We start from the raw sequence: 19,477 nt of genomic DNA, 5'->3' as shown, positions 1-19,477 counted from the left end.
TTTTCACCCAGAGGGTGGTTGGAGTCTGGAACTCACTGCCTGAAAGGGTTGTGGAGGCAGGAACCCTCACAACATTCAAGAAGCATTTGGATGAGCACTTGAAATGCCATAGCATACAAGGCTACGGACCAAATGCTGGAATATGGGATTAGAGTGGACAGGGCTTGATGGCCGGCGCGGACACGATGGGCCGAAGGGCCTCTATCCGTGCTGTATAACTCTATGACTCTAAAATGAGTGCGCAGCTCATCCAAACGTGTCTTTTAAACTACTTCTTGCGGTTAATGGTTCATTTTACAATCAAGAGAAATGAGAAGAATTTTCTTATCTATTGATATTGGGAATAAATGGTGATGGTTGGGTTGTACCTTGGACATATATAGTATGTGTCTGAAAAAGATAGTGTAATGTTTGAACTTTTCTGCACCTCTATGCTTCCTGTATTATCATAACTGTGTGAAAACTGCTCCAAGGCTTTGTCAAAGCAGGAAAAAATGCAAATTAGTTGGTCACACTTAAGTTTATGACTGAATTGTGATGCTGTACAGTCTCTAGTTTAAAGATAAGACCTCGGCAGTGTGTCATTTTTTTATGCAGTATGATATCAGGAAATTTGACATGCTTTACCCAAATTGATTTAATGTTACAACTGTGCAGCAGCCAGTGCCAAATATATTAGGGCACTCTGAAGACTTGTGTGTCTGCATTATATGCTTGGATATTGCAATCTGGAAATAGCAACTTGTTCTTGGGAGGGGGATGGCGAAGAACAAGTGAACTTTTTTTTTCAAAGAGCAGTTAATGAAACCATTCAAACTTCCGTAATTACCTCAGAGTAAGTTTCTGTATTCCCTCCAGAACTAGAGGACTTGGAAACTGAGGCACTAGAAGAAGGAGAGCAGATGAGCAGAGATGAAGTCCCAGTGGCCCCAATTACTATTGATGCCTGGGAAAAAGAGAGCGACCCAGAAAGGTGAATGGAAATGAATGGCTTTCCATCAGATTTTGTTCTAAATGTACAGTTGGGCTCCAATTAACTGCACTCCAATTACTCACCAAATCTTTCGCATTACAAAGCTTTGCGCGAGATGTCCCTTTTCTTATTGTGTTGTCGTTGTCTTCATTCCCGTGCCCAGGATATTACTGGAGAAAGAAAGAAAGGCAGACTTGCATTTATATAGCGCCTTTCAGGATGCTTTCCAGCCAGTGAAGCACCTTTGAAGTGTCGTCACTTTTTTTTTAGTGTAGGACCAAAATTTGAGGACTCTGGATTATCCACTAATTTCAATTATCCATCGGGAAAGGGGTCCCCTCCATTCACAGATTCTGCTGTACTGAGATTTTGTTTCACCGTTTGAGTTAAACTTGCCAATTAAAAAGCTAAATAAGATCACGCAGATTCTTGTTGGTTTGAATTTGACCACACAATGGAAATTCGTTGACTGTGGGTGGGCAAAATTATTTGAGGTGAATTGACATTTTGTATAATGGGGGAATAGTCGCCAGTGCTCCCGTCATGCAGTGTAACTTGTACACACGGGTCTGTAACTTAAGAAAGAATGTTTTGTGAAGAAGATCTTGTTTCTGCAACCGTGGTCGTGTCTCCAAAGAAAAAACTCAACTCATATCGGCCATATTTTTTTTTAAAAGGAAGAAATTAGTAAATTGGGGGTGCAGCCTACGCGTGAGTCAGTAATTATTTCGCAAGTGAGGGCTCAAGTTCGGGGGTTTGCCTTGCATGCATGTCAGTAAGATACGTTCGTGTGTTCTGCCATTGTACATACAGTATCTTGTTTTACTATATTTCTACCCAGACCACAAGATGGTGCTGTCACTCAGCCAGAAAAGACAGAAGATGATGCGCTGGAGACAGAAGAAAAGTACACTGAACTGGCAGAGAGCAAGGCAGATGCTGGTCAGTTCCAAATATTTTTCACTTTAGACTCGACCCATTTTTCTCTTCTATAAATGGAGAAACTTCCATTTTGAAGGAATCTGTCACCTAATGCATCTGATTGTCTATCTTGAATTCCCAAGCTCCATTACGTAACTCGGGGTGAGGGAGGGAATTAGGTTTGAAGTAACTTTGCTTAATTCTGACTTAACTAGGTGGCCTTAGTGGCGTTTTGTTGCATTATTTGTGCACCACTTTGACAAATCAGTTCTGGTACCTTGTATTTTCATTCAGTGCCTGATTCTCAAGCGACTAGTTCTTGATCAGGAATGAGGAGTTAAACGAATGGAGAGTTGTAAATGATATGCAGCCTTACTATAAATTCAGAAAGTCACTGTTTCCATATCCGAATCTTCAATTTTTTTCTCTAGCAGGTTTTTATAAAATGCATTGGCATACATTGTGCATTTGCCGTATTTACATCTTCCTTTCCCATCAAACAGAAGGTTGCACCAGTGAAATCCCACAAAGTGAACCTTTTTTCCAAAAGTCGCCATGTTCACAGGAGAGAGCAACAGCTCCTTTGTCGAGAGAATCCTCGCAGGAAGAGTCGTCTGGATCCAGGCCACTGTTCTGGTCGTTATCACCAGCAAAATTCAAAGGCAAACATTCTCTGTTGATTGGGCTGTCTACTGGATTGTTTGATGCAAACAACCCAAAGGTATGGAAGCACTGTATACTGCAGCACCCAATGCAGAGGCAATGATCGCGTCATTAGACACTGGAATACTGCCCGAGGATTGGAAAATAGCCAATATAACAAAAAGGGGCACAGGGGAACTACTGACCAGTGAGCCAGTCATTTGTTATGTGTATAGTATTTAGAAGGCATCCAGAAAGTGGTTGAGGGGGGTCGGGGGTGGGGGGAAGACAGTGCAGCACCTAGATAGGCACAGTGTGGTGAGAGGGAGCCAGCATGGTTTTATAGGAGAGAGTTCTTGCCTAACAAATCATCAACTTTGTTGATGAGGGAAATTCTGTGAATGTGATATCATGCCACATAAGTGATCAGTGCACAAGTATGGGACAGGAGGCAAACTTCCCGAGGTGGATTGAAAATTGTCGAACCAGGGAAAGCAAAGATTGTTTCTGAATGGAGCTGTCTCAACATGCTCATCCTGGCCAGTTACCGCAGAATGGCACCATTCCTATTTACAGAGTGGATAAATGGTTTGGACTGGGTTGGGTGGGTGGGGTGGTGGTCAGAAACAGAGCTGTCTAAATTGGCAAATAACCAAATTGGAAGGGGTTTCAAACAATAAGGAAGAAAGAATTTGGATAGTTTTGGGAAGGTCGGCTGATCTGAGATAGATCTGGTCCATTTTGCTCTTAGTTTTTGGTGGCACAAATGCCTTTTCTTAGGTTGGAGTTTTGTGGGAGTAGGGGGCAGAGAGTTCACAAGCCGGGGGACCTTTTAGCAATTTCAATCGCTTTTGTAAATAAGGACAATGAGTAGCCACATACTGTTTTTCAGTTTTGGACACTGGCACGGCGAAAGAAAGCTCACTGAAAAGATGCCAGCGTATGTAGCACTGAATGACTGCCGACTTTTTCAAGCACTGTGCCCCCCCCCCCCCGCCAGCCTTCCAGCTGTGCGTACCTTTTTTCCCTTTTTGAGATGGAACACACCATGTACATTGCAGGTTCTTCCTTCCCCCGCAGATGCTGAGGACCTGCTCACTGCCCGACCTCAACAAAATGTTCAAGATATATGTAGACGACCTTATTGCACCTGATGCCCCAGAGGATAATCTCGAATTGGATGATATAGAAGATGAGCCTAACAAGGATGAGTACCACTCAGATTCAGACACGTGGGTTTACAATTATTTTGATTGTTGTTTCCAATGCATTGTCTGCATCCTGTTCCTTTTTTTAAAATTTAACATTTAATGGAACGTTTGAGGGAAGGTTCTCACACTAATAACCCTTAGCTTGGGCCTCTCAGTTTTTTAAGTTTCATAAAAAAAGGTTTAAAAGTGTATATTTGTTTTAATCTAATCATGAATGCAGCCATTGGATCCTGTGCTCACTTTTAAGTTCTGGCGATAATCGCTGCATTATAGTTTTAATCATTTAAAATGCATCCAAAGTCATTGTTAGATCATAGCAAACTGAAGATGCTACATGCAGCAATTTTGTTAAAATTTGTTACTGCCTACTGCATTCCCTCTGTATACTATCATTACATAGATGTGCTTTGAAGTGCAGTAGCTGTTGTTAAGGTATCCATGTTGAGTATAGATAAACAAAAATAAAGACGAGATAAGATAGTTAAGTCCATCCTATCCATATGAGGGTGCAACATTCGCTCCCCAACTGCTACTACTGCTAGTCATTTTGTGCATTGTAAGATCCCACAAACAGCAATGAGATAAGTGACCAGTTTATTTTCTTGGGGGGCAAAGGAGGAATTTTGGGCTAGGACACCAGAAGAACTCCTTTTGCTTCTTTGAATACTTAGTGAAATCTTTAGTGCCCGCCTCAATTACTGGAATGGGCTGAAGGACCTCAATTTGATACCTCCAAAGGAGGGCACCTCCAACAATGCAGTGCCCCCCTCAATACTGCACTGACGTGTCAGTGAGATTACGTGGGTCTTAAACCTACAATCTTTTTGAGAGCTGAGATTATTACTAACTGAGCCAAGCTGACATCAGCAAAACAAGTGTCCGATTAAATACCAGGAATGGGGCAAAAATGAAATATAAGAACAGACTGCAAACACTCAGCAGGTCAGGCAGCATCTGTGGAGAGAGAAATCAAGTTGATGTTCAGGTCGATGACCTTTCATCAGAACTGGAAGATTTTAGAGATTTAACAGTTTTCAAGCAAGTGCAGAGCCAGGGAAAAAGAGGGTTTGGCGGGCGCAGTAAAGGGTGGCGGGCAGGAGTGATTAAATGACAAAAGAGATGATGGTGCAAGGCAAAAGGGGGTGATAATAGGACAAGTAAAGAAACAAAAGATGGGACCGGAGGAGGTGTGAATGGTTGCAGCAGAACCATTACTAGCTTCAGCTGTCTGAGAAAATGGGAGAGGTGGTTATGGTCTAAAGTTGTTGAACTCATTGTTGAGGCCGGAAGGCTATAAAGTGCCTAATCGAAAGATGAGGTGCTGCTCTTCGAGCTTCACTGGAACAGTGTAGGATGCCAAGGGCAGAGAGGCCAGAGTGGGAGTGGAATAGCGAATTGATGTTGACTGTTGAATTAAAAAGAAAAGTGGTCATTTAATGATATCTGTGTTGCAGTATATTTGGAGAGGGTGATGCAGACGACCTACAGGAGCTTCAGGCATCTATGGAGCGTCTGTTGCAGGAGCAGCCCAGTGAAGAGTTCAGTGAAGAAGAGGAGGAGGAGGTGGCTTCCAATTCAAGCCCTCCTGAGGAATGTGTTTATAATGCAGAATCCTCATTGAATGGAGCTGAGGGGGAAGATGATGAAAATCCAGCAAGCAGCAGTGACCAAAGTGCAATTCATGAAGAGTGGCATTCAGGTTATTTTTGTTTTATTTTTTATAGATCACACAACTATATACAGGTGGTGAGCATTATTTTAGATGGTATTTTTTGGTTAGTGCTTATAACTCATTTAACCGAATGTTATGTTTTTATCATGTTACATACAATACTGTCAAGATCGTGGTAAAGATCATTCAATTATAATTAGTGATTTGTCATATCAAGCGATTTGTTATCATACTGGTCCTTTATAGAAAGTTATCTTTAGGACTTTTTGTGCCAAATTACAGTGTTTGGACACCAAATTGTGCTGTGTGTAAAGATTTGCGGGATTTGTCGCAGTATACGCATTGCACCACGCCACTTACTGTAATTATCGTGTACATGTGGATATTGAACACAATTCTGTAAACCAGATCACAAAATTTGGCAGTACGCAATGTTTGTCACAAAGCAATAGTAGTCCTTTTACTGCAATTGTTAAGTACTGACCTTTACTGTTGTAAATTAGGGCTTTTTACTCCCAAGCATGTTCACTGATAACATTTCTGTGCTGTATTGGGATGACCGTTGCATGTTAGAATATTGAACAAGACATCAGAATAAACCTAATGAGCATCAGTGGTGGTTCATTGAATGAATGCACTATGTGGCCTGGCACTGAACCCAGAAGGTCCTAAATTTGACCCTTAACCTTTGTTGAGTTAGCTGACCTCAGCTGTGATGTGATGGTGGTGACCCTCGGCTAGGGAGAAGTAAAATGAGTCAGGTTCTCCTGAACCATATACTTTTTGCAAGCCAATGATCCCTGTTCGAAGTATCGGTGATGGAGGGTGGGATCTGGTGTGCCAACGATGGTCTCCATTGGTCGAAGAGACCATTGGCACTTGCTGGCCACTCTAACACATGAAGAACAAAGAGGTACTAGAAAATCACCATCACTTAGTAAGAAAGAAGAGGCAATGAGAGAAATTCGAGAGGAAAATTGAAAGAGTGGGAAAAATTGGATAACCGATATCGACCAACAGGAAATGGCATAGCAAAAAATAGTGACATTCTTTTCAAAAAGTACATTGTATTCTGGTCTCACTCAAGGTTTCAGACCAAGAGTTTGTGGTTCCTGCTTTGAGGGCAATTTCAACCCTCAGTAAAATTGTGGGTGAGGTGATTGTGATCAGTTAAATTTTGGTCATTCTGCACCACAAATCAGGGTTCTTAATGGAACTGGTATTGAGGGCATTTATAAAATGGAATTTTTTTTATGGTGACGTGAACTGGATCCCTTGGAATAGGTGATATACCTTCTGTGATGAAGAAGCTGTTGGTGTCTCCTCTCTTTCCTCCTGGCCTCTCCCTGTAACACCACGTTCATTCCTGAATTGGCCTATGCTGCAGATTTTTTTTCATGGAATAATCAATAATTCACAATCTTTTGGATTTGCTGAATAATTTACAACAATCAGCTTTGGTTTTCAAGGTCTCCCATAGTTAAGGAGACAGGTACCAGAGGAGACAGACCTACCAGGAAATGAAAATGAGGTTCACTTTCACAAATTAGTTCGTCGAAATAATAATCATGAATTCGGAGAACAAGGAGTGATTCTCGGCTAGGAAGCTTCGGTGTTTGATTCTCGAGTTTGTGTTGGGTTAGTTGATCTTAGGTGGGGTGGTGATAGAGGAACCCACAATTGGCCTCAGAACCCCTAAGTTAAGGGGTGGGAATACTGCCATTGCCATCCAATAACTCATTCAAGCTTGAATAGTGGATGTGGAGGTAAATAAGTAAAGACAGTACAACAACTTATCCTGGGTGTGGCGAGAAGTAAGTTTAACTAATGGAATCTTGGCCTTTATCTCAAGGGGAGGAGGAGGCGGGAGGGGAGGGTGAGGAGGTTTGATACAGGTGTTGGAAGGGAAGAATGTAACTCAGTAAACAATGATTGAAGAAGTCTCAGAAGATAAATAGAGAGTAATAAGGTTGTTGTGTATTCTATTCCAGTGTAAGGTTATAGAATGTTTATTTTGGCCAGCTGGGTGTTGGACACCTCAAGCTACTGAGAAATCCACAAAAGTAGTGTTTCTATTTGCCCAATGTGGAATGCATGCTCTTTCCGTATGGGGGGACACACCACTTAACTAAGCCTATAGAAATTAGTGCAGTTTGCCAGAGTCGAGGCTTAGGGAAATGCCGAGTTTGTTCAGGTGAACTGCTGGCATTTAACCATCTAAAACTGTGCAGTCTACTTTCCTGCTGTCCACCCAGGACCACCCCACCCACAAGGGCATTGCCTTGTATGATTATTTGAATCTGCAGAAAAAAAAACCGTCCTCAGGGACGTGTCCACCCTTCCAGGTGCCATTAGTGGGCCAGGCTGACTGGTCAATTGTCAGCAGTGCCATGAAGTACTCTGGACGTATCTGGCTCGGGTATCAGATTGTGGTTACAGAAACTAGGCCTGATGGCTTAGTGGATAATTTTACTTAGTTTGGTACTGAGCCATACAAACTAGGAAGACCTTTAATCCGCGGTCTCTGAGTTAGTTGATCTCAGCTACAACATGTGCTGTTACATTTGGCGTTGGTCTCCTGTGCTAGGGAGTGGGAAAAACAATATCAACCAGAGTTCCCACTGATGATTGATATCCAGTGACCCCAGTTGAACGTGAGTATCGGTTGAGGGAGGGACTGGGACCATTATTAAATATCGCACTAACACTCACTGTGATCAATTGAGTGAAATAACCCAGAGCTGCCAGCACAGTGAGAATAGAAGAAGAGGAGAGATAGGAACAAAGGAACAGGAGTAAGCCGTTCAGCCCCTCGTGCCTGCTCCGCCATTTGATAAGATCATGGCTGATCAGTGATCTAACTCCATATACCTGCCTTTGGCCCATATCCCTGAATACCTTTGGTTGCCAAAAAGCTATCTATCTCAGATTTAAATTTAGCAATTGAGCTAGTATCAATTGCCGTTTGCAGAAGAGAGTTCCAAACTTCTACCACCCTTTGTGTGTAGAAATGTTTTCTAATCTTGCTCCTGAAAGGTCTGGCTCTAATAGAGGACTGAATTAGCTGTGGTATCACGTGTCGGGTAACGTACGGTTTGAGGGTCTATCGAAGTGATATGACGGGTTCATCCAAGGCAAAGGGCACAAAGTATCCTGGCAGCTGCTCCTCGCTCCTCTGCATTGAGAAATACTTCCTGATGTCTGTCCCAGACTCTCCATTCACAATCCTGAACCAGTGCTGTTCGGTGGCAGATGAAGAATGAGCAGATAACTCAACAGGAAGGACGATGGGCTGAACGTAACAAAATGAGGAGAAAGCCTGTTGCCATAAAACATAATTATGAGTCTTTCTCTAATAGATGTGAAGGTGAAAATACTTCGCAAATATGGCTGTTCAATAAAGAGGATGGAACTTTCAGTCATGGGCGGGGGGAACTAAATATGTAAGGATAAAGTCAGAACTTAGCGGCGGAACAGACTCCAGGGGCTGAATGCCCTCCTCCTGTTCAATGTTCCTTACTAGAGAAGTGTTTGAAGGATAGGGTGAAATATTTAAACTAACGCATTTAGAATAAACCTTTAGAGTTAGAAGTATTTGCAGCTAGTGAAAATATTGGCGTTATTGACATTACAGAGGCATGGCTGCAAGGAGAAGATGGACAAGAGATGAAGCTAAGATGGTATAGCATGTTTCGAAAAGATAGAGCTGGTAAGTTAGGTGGAGAATTCTTTTAACATTATTGATCAGAGAGGACACAGCAGCTATCAAAATAAAGGTGAGCAAGCACAGCTGCAGAAGAGGGAGTGGCAGAAGCAATATGGATTATGTAATAGTAACAAGGGTAACAAAAACAAATTGGTAGCTGCTTTCAACCACCAGTTCCGGGTGAACAGGTAGAAAGAAACTTGCTGACAATGAACGTGGAAGTTCCAGTAAACCCAGAGGTGAAGCAGGCAGAGGAAGGACAGCTGGCAGGGGAGTGCTGTAAGTGCAACAGTTTCATGGATATAAATCATTGACTTGCTTTTAAACAGGTGAGGTGGAGCACTGGGGTGGATGCTATTTTTTTTATTTGTTTGTGGGATGTGGGCGTCGCTGGCGAGGCTGGCATTTATTGCCCATCCCTAATTGCCCTTGATACGGTGGTGGTGAGCCGCCTTGAACCGCTGCAGTCCATGTGGTGACGGTTCTCCCACAGTGCTGTTAGGTAGGGAGTTCCAGGATTTCGACCCAGCGACGATGAAGGAACGGCGATATATTTCCAAGTCGGGATGGTGTGTAACTTGGAGGGGAACGTGCAGGTGGTGTTGTTCCCATGTGCCTGCTGCCCCTTGTCCTTCTAGGTGGTGGAGGTCGCGGATTTGGGAGGTGCTGTCGAAGAAGCCTTGGCAAGTTGCTGCAGTATGCACTGCAGCCACGGTACGCTGGAGGTGAAGGGAGTGAATGTTTAGGGTGGTGGGTGGGGTGCTAATCATACGTACTATATATCAGTCCTCCAGAACTGATTAGTAACAAAGAAAGAGCTTGCGTTTAATTATGTCCTCAGGATGTCCTAAAATGTTTTTTTTACAACGTACGGATTAGCTTTTTGGAGTGCATTCACTGTTGTTATGTAGGCAAATGTGGCAGTCAGTTTCCACATAGTGAGGTCCCTCAAACACCAAAGAAAATGACCAGCTAATCAGTTTTTTTTATGCTAATGGTTCTGGGAGGACTGCTGGCTTGGAGGTAGGGAAAACTCCCTGCTGTTCTTAGAGTAGTGCCATCTGAACAGGAAGATGGAGTCCCTGTTTAATATCTCATCTGAAAGTAATTTGGATGAATACTTGAGTTCTACTGATAATTGTGTAGTTCTGTTTAATATAGCAGCCAAGGCCAACATAACAGTATAATTGCATAAGACTCCGGAGGAGAATACTTTGGAGCTATAGAGAGATCAAGTGGGAATTAGGGGTATGGAGGTGGCGTGGTTACCGTACTGGACTGGCAACCCAAAGTACACTCTTCCCTTGGCATGTTACGAAATTGAATTAAATAAATCTAGCACCAGAAAAAATGGCCATGAAAGCTGTTGGATTGTTGCAAAATCCTGGCTGATTTATTAATGTCCTTCCCTACTCTTAATATTCTGCAAAGCAAGCCAGCCAAACATCATGCCCTATTCTGGATTTAATTATTCTCGCAGTAGAATCTACAACATATGTGAAACCAGTGATGTGTGTTATGAAGGTGGCATTTTTTTTTGTAGCATCCCGAAGGAAGTGAGTGAGGCTACAATTAATCATTTTGGAATTGTTTAATTACAGGAGCTGTACCTAAGGACTGCCCGCTAGGAACGTAGAAACGTCCAGGTTCAAAGACACTACTGCAGTCCATCTGACTGGTCCCAAAGTTAGAAAAAGGCCATGAGTTGCAGTAATTTCATCACCTTTCAGTTGCATTTTCTATCAAATACCTATCCAGTTCTCAGCTAACATTATCTAACTCCGCCTCCCCAGGCAGTCGGTTCACCATCCCTCTTCTGAGCTTGAGTTTGTGCTTCCTGGTTAGATTTTGTGATTATGAAAGAAAGAAAGACTTGCATTTATATAGTACCTTTCACAACCTCAGGACATCCCAAAGTGCTTTACAGCCAATGAAGTACTTTAGAAGTGCAGTCTCTGTTGTAATGTAGGAAACGCGGCAGCCAATTTATATGCAGCAAGGTCCCACAAACAGCAATGAGATCATGACCAGATAATCCGTTTTTTTGTAATGGTTGAGGGATAAACATTTGCCAGGACACCGGGGAGAACTCCCTTGCTCTTCTTTGAAATAGTGCTACGGGTTCTTTTACGTTCACCTGAGAGGGCAGAAGGAGTCTCGGTTTAACGCCTCATCCGAAAGGCAGCACCTCCGACAGTGAAGCGCTGCAGTGGAGTGTCGGCCTAGATTTTGTGCTCAAGTCTTTGGAATGGGACTTGAACCCACAACCTGCTGACTCAGAGGCGAGAACGCCATCCACTGAGCCACAGCTGCCGCTTTTGAGTTCTATCAAACATTATTCGAGTTCTTTTTAATCAAAACCCTTAGGATCTTAAATATCCCAATAAAATGTCTCCTGAGCTTTATTTTCTGAAGTGCAAGCATTCCTAGTTTCTGTTGGCTTTCTTTGTAGCTCAAAGGCCTAACTAAAGTGTCACTTCGTTTGCCCCTTCTTTGTCCCCTCTTAGGATGCCAGAATGTCCCCACTGTAGTACCATGACAGCAGTGCTCCAGGTGGGACCAGATAGTGATGATTCTTGCAATATTCCAAAGAGGAGTGAGTCTTGAACCCAAAATTTATAGACCAGTTAACTTATTATCGATGATGGGGAAAATGGTCAAGTGCAAGGAGAGTGCTAGCATTGAAAGGGATCCCGATTGAATTAAATGGGCGAGCTAAGGAATGACAGATGATTTTTAATACAACAAAATGCACTATTTTGCACATTGAAACAGGAAATGAGAAACATGTAGCCAGTGAGAGACATTCACAAACCAATGTGGCAAAGAAAATGAGTTGGATGTGGTTGATGACCATTCACCTCCAAATAGTGTCGAGCTGTTGCCAACAAGGCTGACCATGTACTGGAATGCATCTCAAGAGCATTTGGCCATGTCGAAATAAATTACCACTCTTGGAGTACAGTGCACGGTTCTGGTCTCCATATTATAAAAGAAGGTGCAAAAAAGATTTACAAGGCTGATACCAGAACTGAGAGGTTATCCCTATCAGTATCGATTGAACAGGCTGGAGCTCTTTTCTCTGGAAAAGAGAAGGCTGAGGGGTGACTCAGTAGAAGCCTTTAAGATTATAAAAGGGATTGATAGGGTTGACATAGAGAAGATGTTTCCATAAATATACAGTAATCACTAATAAATCAAATCAGGAATTCAGGAGAAACTTCTTTACCCAGAGAGTGGTTAGAATGACTTTGGAGTTGTTCTTAAGCTAATTTAAGGGTTAAGTCATGGCAGGAGATCCCAGCGCCGTGTCATGTTCCTCTTGTGAGATGTGGGAATTCAGGGCTCCTTCCTGTATCCCTGATTCCTTCACCTGCGGGAAGTGTGTCCAGCTGCAGCTATTGTTTGACCGCTTGACGGCTCTGGAGCTGCGGATGGACTCACTTTGGAGCATCCGCGATGCTGAGAAAGTCGTGGATAGCACTTTCAGTGAGTTGGTCACACCGCAGATAAAAATTACTGAGGGAGATAGTGAATGGGTGACCAACAGACAGAGGAAGAGTAGGAAGGCAGTGCAGGGGTCCCCTGCGGTCATCTCCCTCCAAAACAGGTATACCGTTTTGGATACTGTTGGCGGAGATGGCTCACCAGGGGAAGGTGGCAGTGGCCAGGTTCATGGCACCGTGGCTGGCTCTGCTGCACAGGAGGGCAGGAAAAAGAGTGGCAGAGCTATAGTGATAGGGGACTCGATTGTAAGGGGAATAGACAGGCGTTTCTGCGGACGCAACCGAGACTCCAGGATGGTATGTTGCCTCCCTGGTGCAAGGGTCAAGGATGTCTCGGAGCGGCTGCAGGACATTCTGGAGGGGGAGGGTGAACAGCCAGTTGTCGTGGTGCATATAGGCACCAACGATATAGGTAAAAAACAGGATGAGGTCCTACAAGCTGAATTTAGGGAGTTAGGAGTTAAACTAAAGAGTAGGACCTCAAAGGTAGTAATCTCAGGATTGCTACCAGTGCCACGGGTTAGTCAGAGTAGGAATGACAGGATAGCTAAGATGAATACGTGGCTTGAGAGATGGTGCAAGAGGGAGGGATTCAAATTCCTGGGCCATTGGAACCGGTTCTGGGGGAGGTGGGACCAGTACAAATTGGACGGTCTGCATCTGGGCAGGACTGGAACCAATGTCCTAGGGGGAGTGTTTGCCAGTGCTGTTGGGGAGGGTTTAAACTAATGTGGCAGGGGGATGGGAACCGATGCAGGAAGTCAGTGGGAAATAAAGTGGTGACAGAAACAAAAGGCAGTAAGGGAGAGTGCACAGAACATGACCGGACAGATGGTCTGAGAAAGCAGGGCAAAGACCAAGGGAAGTCTAGATTAAACTGCATTTATTTCAATGCAAGAAGTCTGATGGGCAAGGCAGATGAACTCAGGGCATGGATGGGTACATGGGACTGGGATGTTATAGCTATTACTGAAACATGGATAAGGGAGGGGCAGGACTGGCAGCTCAATGTTCCAGGGTACAGATGCTATAGGAAAGATAGAGCAGGAGGTAAGAGAGGAGGGGGAGTTGCGTTCTTGATTAGGGAGAACATCACGGCAGTAGTGAGAGGGGATATATCCGAGGGTTCGCCCACTGAGTCTATATGGGTAGAACTGAAAAATAAGAAGGGAGAGATCACTTTGATCGGATTGTACTACAGACCCCCAAATAGTCAACGGGAAATTGAGGATGAAATATGTAAGGAGATTACAGACAGCTGCAAGAAAAATAGGGTGGTAATAGTAGGGGACTTTAACTTTCCCAACATTGACTGGGACAGCCATAGCATTAGGGGCTTGGATGGAGAGAAATTTGTTGAGTGTATTCAGGAGGAATTTCTCATTCAGTATGTGGATGGCCCGACTAGAGAGGGGGCAAAACTTGACCTCCTCTTGGGAAATAAGGAAGGGCAGGTGACAGAAGTGTTAGTGAGGGATCACTTTGGGACCAGTGATCATAATTCCATTAGTTTCAAGATAGCTATGGAGAAGGATAGGTCTGGCCCAAAAGTTAAAATTCTAAATTGGGGAAAGGCCAATTTTGATGGTATTAGACAGGAACTTTCAGAAGTTGATTGGGAGAGTCTGTTGGCAGGCAAAGGGACGTCTGGTAAGTGGGAGGCTTTCAAAAGTGTGTTAACCAGGGTTCAGGGTAAGCACATTCCTTATAAAGTGAAGGGCAAGGCTGGTAGAAGTAGGGAACCTTGGATGACTCGGGAGATTGAGGCACTAGTCAAAAAGAAGAAGGAGGCATATGACATGCATAGGCAGCTGGGATCAAGTGGATCCCTTGAAGAGTATAGAGATTGCCGGAGTAGAGTTAAGAGAGAAATCAGGAGGGCAAAAAGGGGATATGAGATTGCTTTGGCAGATCAGGCAAAGGTGAATCCAAAGAGCTTCTACAAATACATAAAGGGCAAAAGGGTAACTAGGGAGAGAGTAGGGCCTCTTAAGGATCAACAAGGTCATCTATGTGCGGAACCACAAGAGATGGGTGAGATCCTGAATGAATATTTCACATCGGTATTTACGGTTGAGAAAGGCATGGATGTTAGGGAACTTGGGGAAATAAATAGTGATGTCTTGAGGAGTGTACATATTACAGAGAGGGAGGTGCTGGAAGTCTTAACGCGCATCAAGGTAGATAAATCTCCGGGACCTGATGAAATGTATCCCAGGACGTTATGGGAGGATAGGGAGGAAATTGCGGGTCCCCTAGCAGAGATATTTGAATCATCCACCGCTACAGGTGAGGTGCCTGAAGATTGGAGGGTAGCAAATGTTGTGCCTTTGTTTAAGAAGGGCGGCAGGGAAAAGCCTGGGAACTACAGACCAGTGAGCCTGACATCTGTAGTGGGTAAGTTGTTAGAGGGTATTCTGAGGGACAGGATCTACAGGCATTTGGAGAGGCAGGGACTAATTAGGAACAGTCAGCATGGTTTTGTGAGAGGAAAATCATGTCTCACGAATTTGATTGAGTTTTTTGAAGGGGTAACCAAGAAGATAGATGAGGGCTGTGCAGTAGACGTGGTCTACATGGACTTCAGCAAAGTATTTGACAAGGTACCGCAAGGTAGGTTGTTACATAAGGTTAAATCTCATGGGATCCAAGGTGAGGTAGCCAATTGGATACAAAATTGGCTTGACGACAGAAGACAGAGGGTGGTTGTGGAGGGTTGTTTTTCAAACTGGATGCCTGTGTCCAGCGGTGTGCCTCAGGGATCGGTGCTGGGTCCGCTGTTATTTGTTATTTATATTAATGATTTGGATGAGAATTTAGAAGGCATGATTAGTAAGTTTGCAGATGACACCAAGATTGGTGGCATTGTGGACAGTGAAGAAGGTTATCTAGGATTGCAACGGGATCTTGATAAATTGGGCCAGTGGGCCGATGAATGGCAGATGGAGTTTAATTTAGATAAATGTGAGGTGCTGCATTTTGGTAGATCGAATCGGGCCAGGACCTACTCCGTTAATGGTAGGGCGTTGGGGAGAGTTATAGAACAAAGAGATCTGGGAGTACAGATTCATAGCTCCTTGAAAGTGGAGTCACAGGTGGATAGGGTGGTGAAGAAGGCATTCAGCATGCTTGGTTTCATTGGTCAGAACATTGAATGCAGGAGTTGGGATGTCTTGTTGAAGTTGTACAGGGCATTGGTGAGGCCACACTTGGAGTACTGTGTACAGTTCTGGTCACCCTATTATAGAAAGGATATTATTAAACTAGAAAGAGTGCAGAAAAGATTTACGAGGATGCTACCGGGACTTGATGGTTTAACTTACAGGGAGAGGTTAGACAGACTGGGACTTTTTTCCCTGGAGAGTAGGAGGTTAAGGGGAGATCTTATAGAAGTCTATAAAATAATGAGGGGCATAGATAAGGTCGATAGTCAAAATCTTTTCCCAAAGGTAGGGGAGTCTATAACGAGGGGCACAGATTTAAGGTGAGAGGGGAGAGATACAAAAGGGTCCAGAGGGGCAATTTTTTCACTCAAAGGGTGGTGAGTGTCTGGAACGAGCTGCCAGAGGCAGTAGTAGAGGCGGGTACAATTTTGTCTTTTAAAAAGCATTTGGACAGTTACATGGGTAAGATGGGTATCGAGGGATATGGGCCAAGTGCAGGCAATTGGGACTAGCTTAGTGGTATAAACTGGGCGACATGGACATGTTGGGCCGAAGGGCCTGTTTCCATGTTGTAACTTCTATGATTCTATGATTCTATAATGTGGAACTCGCTACCACAAGGAGTTGATGCTATTTAAAGGGAAGCTGTATAAACACATGACGGAGAAAGGAATGGAAGGATATACTGATAGGGTTAGATGAAGAGGGGTGGGAGGAGGCTCGTGTGGGGCATAAACACCGGCATGGACCTTTTGGGCCAAATGGCCTCTCTGCGTGCTGTACATTCTATGTAACTCTAACCTTGCATTGATCTTGGGTAAAGTCAGATTTCAATTTTTTTATGCAGCTTTAAGAACCCTACATGCTAAAACATAATGAGAAGATTCAGAGAAGAAAAGTAATAATCCTAATCCTACAGAAAGAGACAAACATGTTTTAATCGGAGAAATGACTCTGGGGGTGGGGGGGTCATGATCCAGGTGTTTACAATGCTACGAGGAATTGTAAAGTTGCTGCATGCATATTACTAAAATTGATTGAGCAAAGAACTAAAACATGTGAGTTTAAAAAAAAAATCAATAAACTGCAAGCAAGATTAGAAGGAGGTTTTCTCTCTCCACAGATTGGTGAATCTGTAGAATAGACTCTCATCTAAAACAGTTTTAACACTATGTTGATGAATAAATGTATATGAATGAGCTAAATGATTATCTGGTTTGGAACAGGACTGAAGGTTAGACGGATGATGGAGATGAATGAATGCTGTGTGTAACATGATGATTCATGAATTGCTGGGGTCAGAGTTGTTTGCTGCCTGGACTTAATTTTAGGTAGCAGGAAGTAGCTCGGAGAACCTTTCTACAGGAGATTGAATGGATAGGAGAGGGGCTTTCACAGAGTGGAGATAGAGTGGGAGGAATAGGTTTCATGGATTGAGTAGCTTTTTCTTGTGGGTTTTCTGTGAAACAGTACTATCAGCAATTTTTCCTTTTGGACTGATGTATCTTTTGTTCTGATGCTGTGCTGCACTCGATGTTGTTATCCAGACCAGAACTGATGAAAATTATCAAGTTGTTTGGTTCAGATGTGGATTTGAACTTGCAGTCTTCTGGGCAGTGAGGAGCAGAAATGACCTGTGTGACATCTTCCGCTGCTGAAGAAGGTTAACCTTAGTCACAGAAGCAGTTTTCCTGGCCCTGACTAGACTTCTGTCTGGATTAGGCAGTCACATGTGCTACAGTGTAAACATCCCTAATACGGCCTGTTGGGCACCATCTGTGTAATCAACTTCAATAAACATCAAACTATAGCCTACTATTAATTTGAAGTTGCTTAATTGAAATTATTTTGAATTGAAAATGTGCAAAAAAAAACTCTGCCAATCTGTTTTATTAAAACTGCTTAATTTATACTCCTGGATAAATCCATTTTTTCCCAGTTAAAACCACTGCTGAGAACTTTGACTTGCAATAGCACAACCCAGCAGTGCCACCACCACGTACTATGGTATTAACAGCTTTATGTAAATGGACTAAATTTCCAAAATAATTTGGATGAAATTTACAAAGGTTTCTGATATAATCCCCATCAAAGTAAACTGTCTGCAGTAATTGGACTACTTTTAATGGTGCACGATCAAAAAGCTGATGTGAAAGTTTTATGTAGGTGGATTAATTCTGACTCACTGGGTTTTGTGAAGGTTTTCCTAAGGAGGTTTGTGTTTTTTGCGGTTTGTACAGACGACAGCGAGGAAGACGTTGCAGGTGAAAGTGCCGAGTTTGACAGCGTATTCAGCAGATTGGAGGAACTGCGAATGACACTGGAGCAAGAAATGGGGTTTGAAAACTTCATTGAAGCTTACAACAAAGTTAAGGTTGTTGTTCAGTATCTTACACGTGTATATATATATATTTTTTTTGATGCAGTATTGCAAGACTTTGCTGAAGTTAGGACAGGCTTAGAACATTTGAGTAACTCGGGACTTCTGAATTTTTGCGTTGAATTGAAGACCAAACTCCAATATTTGAGTCTTTTAATGCAAAGCTGTACAAAATTGAAACATATTAAATTCTTAGAGGGCTTGACAGGTTAGAGGCTGTTTCCCCTGGCCGGAGAGTCTAGAACTGGGGGACATAGTCTCAAGATAAGGGGTCGGCCGTTTAGGACTGAGTTGAGGAAAAATTTCTTAACTCAGAGGGTTGTGAATCTTGGGAATTCTCTACCCCAGAGGGCTGTGGCTGCTCAGTCCTCGAGTATATTCATGACTGAGAGCGATAGATTTTTGGACACTAAGGGAATCAAGGGATATGGGGATAGGATGGGAAAGTGGAGTTGAGGTCGAAGATCAGCCATGATCTAATTGAATGATGGAGTAGGCTCGAGGGGCTGCATGGCCTACTCCTGCTCCTATTTCTTATGTTCTTAAAACTCAGTCCTGCAAAGTCCGTGCACTGACTGTCATCGGTGTAGAATTCCTGATAATGTTCCTGGCTGTCAGAAACTGATGGATGTTTTTCTATCCCAAGAAGTGATAAGTGGCATTCAGTGGCAAGTCCTTGAGGGTTATCTTTCCGTCTTTCGAGCTGGGGTTTAAATCCTGACCAAATAGGGAAACCAAAGCATTGGGGTGAGATTAAATTTGGCTGTTTTCTCGGTGTTCCAGTAAACTTGGAAAGCAGAATCCTTGTTAACATTTGCTGTTAATTGGTACTGAGAGGCCACAAGACCAAGAAAGAAAAGTCACACTCTTAGTTTACAGACATCCATCATATGCTCTGACCATCAAGTGGTCGGGTGTAGATCGTTAAATTGTTCAGTGTATTCTAGTTTTCTAGGTGTTCATTAACTTTGTATATTGATAAATGTAGCAGTTTAGCGGAACTGTAAGTTGACACTGGAAATGTAAAAGTTCGCATTCGGTTGAGTACATTTAAACTAGATGGTTTTAAAATAGCAAAATATGCACAATTCCAATTCTATTGCTTTCAGGTGGTTAGTTTCATGTAATCAGGAGTAAAAAGGGAGGAGTGAAGATGTTGTGGTACATTTGAGAGGCATTTAATGACATGCCAAATGCTCGCAATGTTTATATATACCTGGGATGGTGTTGCAACCCTCCAGATGTCTTGTACCTTGTTTTGGTTACTAAGTATAAAGAGCTTTGATTTGATTTTTTTCCAAA

General features: G+C 43.1%; 1 protein-coding gene across 8 annotated transcripts in view; it reads left to right on the top strand.

Annotated features, from left to right (window-relative positions):
• nek1 (NIMA-related kinase 1) overlaps positions 1 to 19,477 on the top strand; it is a 121,100-nt gene that overhangs the window by 91,752 nt on the left and 9,871 nt on the right. For 7 of the 8 annotated variants that reach the window (XM_067982467.1, XM_067982466.1, XM_067982465.1 and 4 more), the window contains 6 exons: positions 859 to 973; positions 1,815 to 1,915; positions 2,398 to 2,615; positions 3,617 to 3,768; positions 5,202 to 5,446; positions 18,036 to 18,169. In XM_067982467.1, coding sequence (XP_067838568.1) covers positions 859 to 973; positions 1,815 to 1,915; positions 2,398 to 2,615; positions 3,617 to 3,768; positions 5,202 to 5,446; positions 18,036 to 18,169 — 965 coding nt within the window. The remainder of the gene's footprint in view (positions 1 to 858; positions 974 to 1,814; positions 1,916 to 2,397; positions 2,616 to 3,616; positions 3,769 to 5,201; positions 5,447 to 18,035; positions 18,170 to 19,477) is intronic. The other variant, XM_067982464.1, reaches the window with a different exon arrangement.

Source organism: Heptranchias perlo, chromosome 4 (assembly GCF_035084215.1).
Source record: "Heptranchias perlo isolate sHepPer1 chromosome 4, sHepPer1.hap1, whole genome shotgun sequence".
NCBI lineage: Eukaryota > Metazoa > Chordata > Chondrichthyes > Hexanchiformes > Hexanchidae > Heptranchias > Heptranchias perlo.
This window is presented reverse-complemented; position numbering and strand designations above follow the sequence as displayed.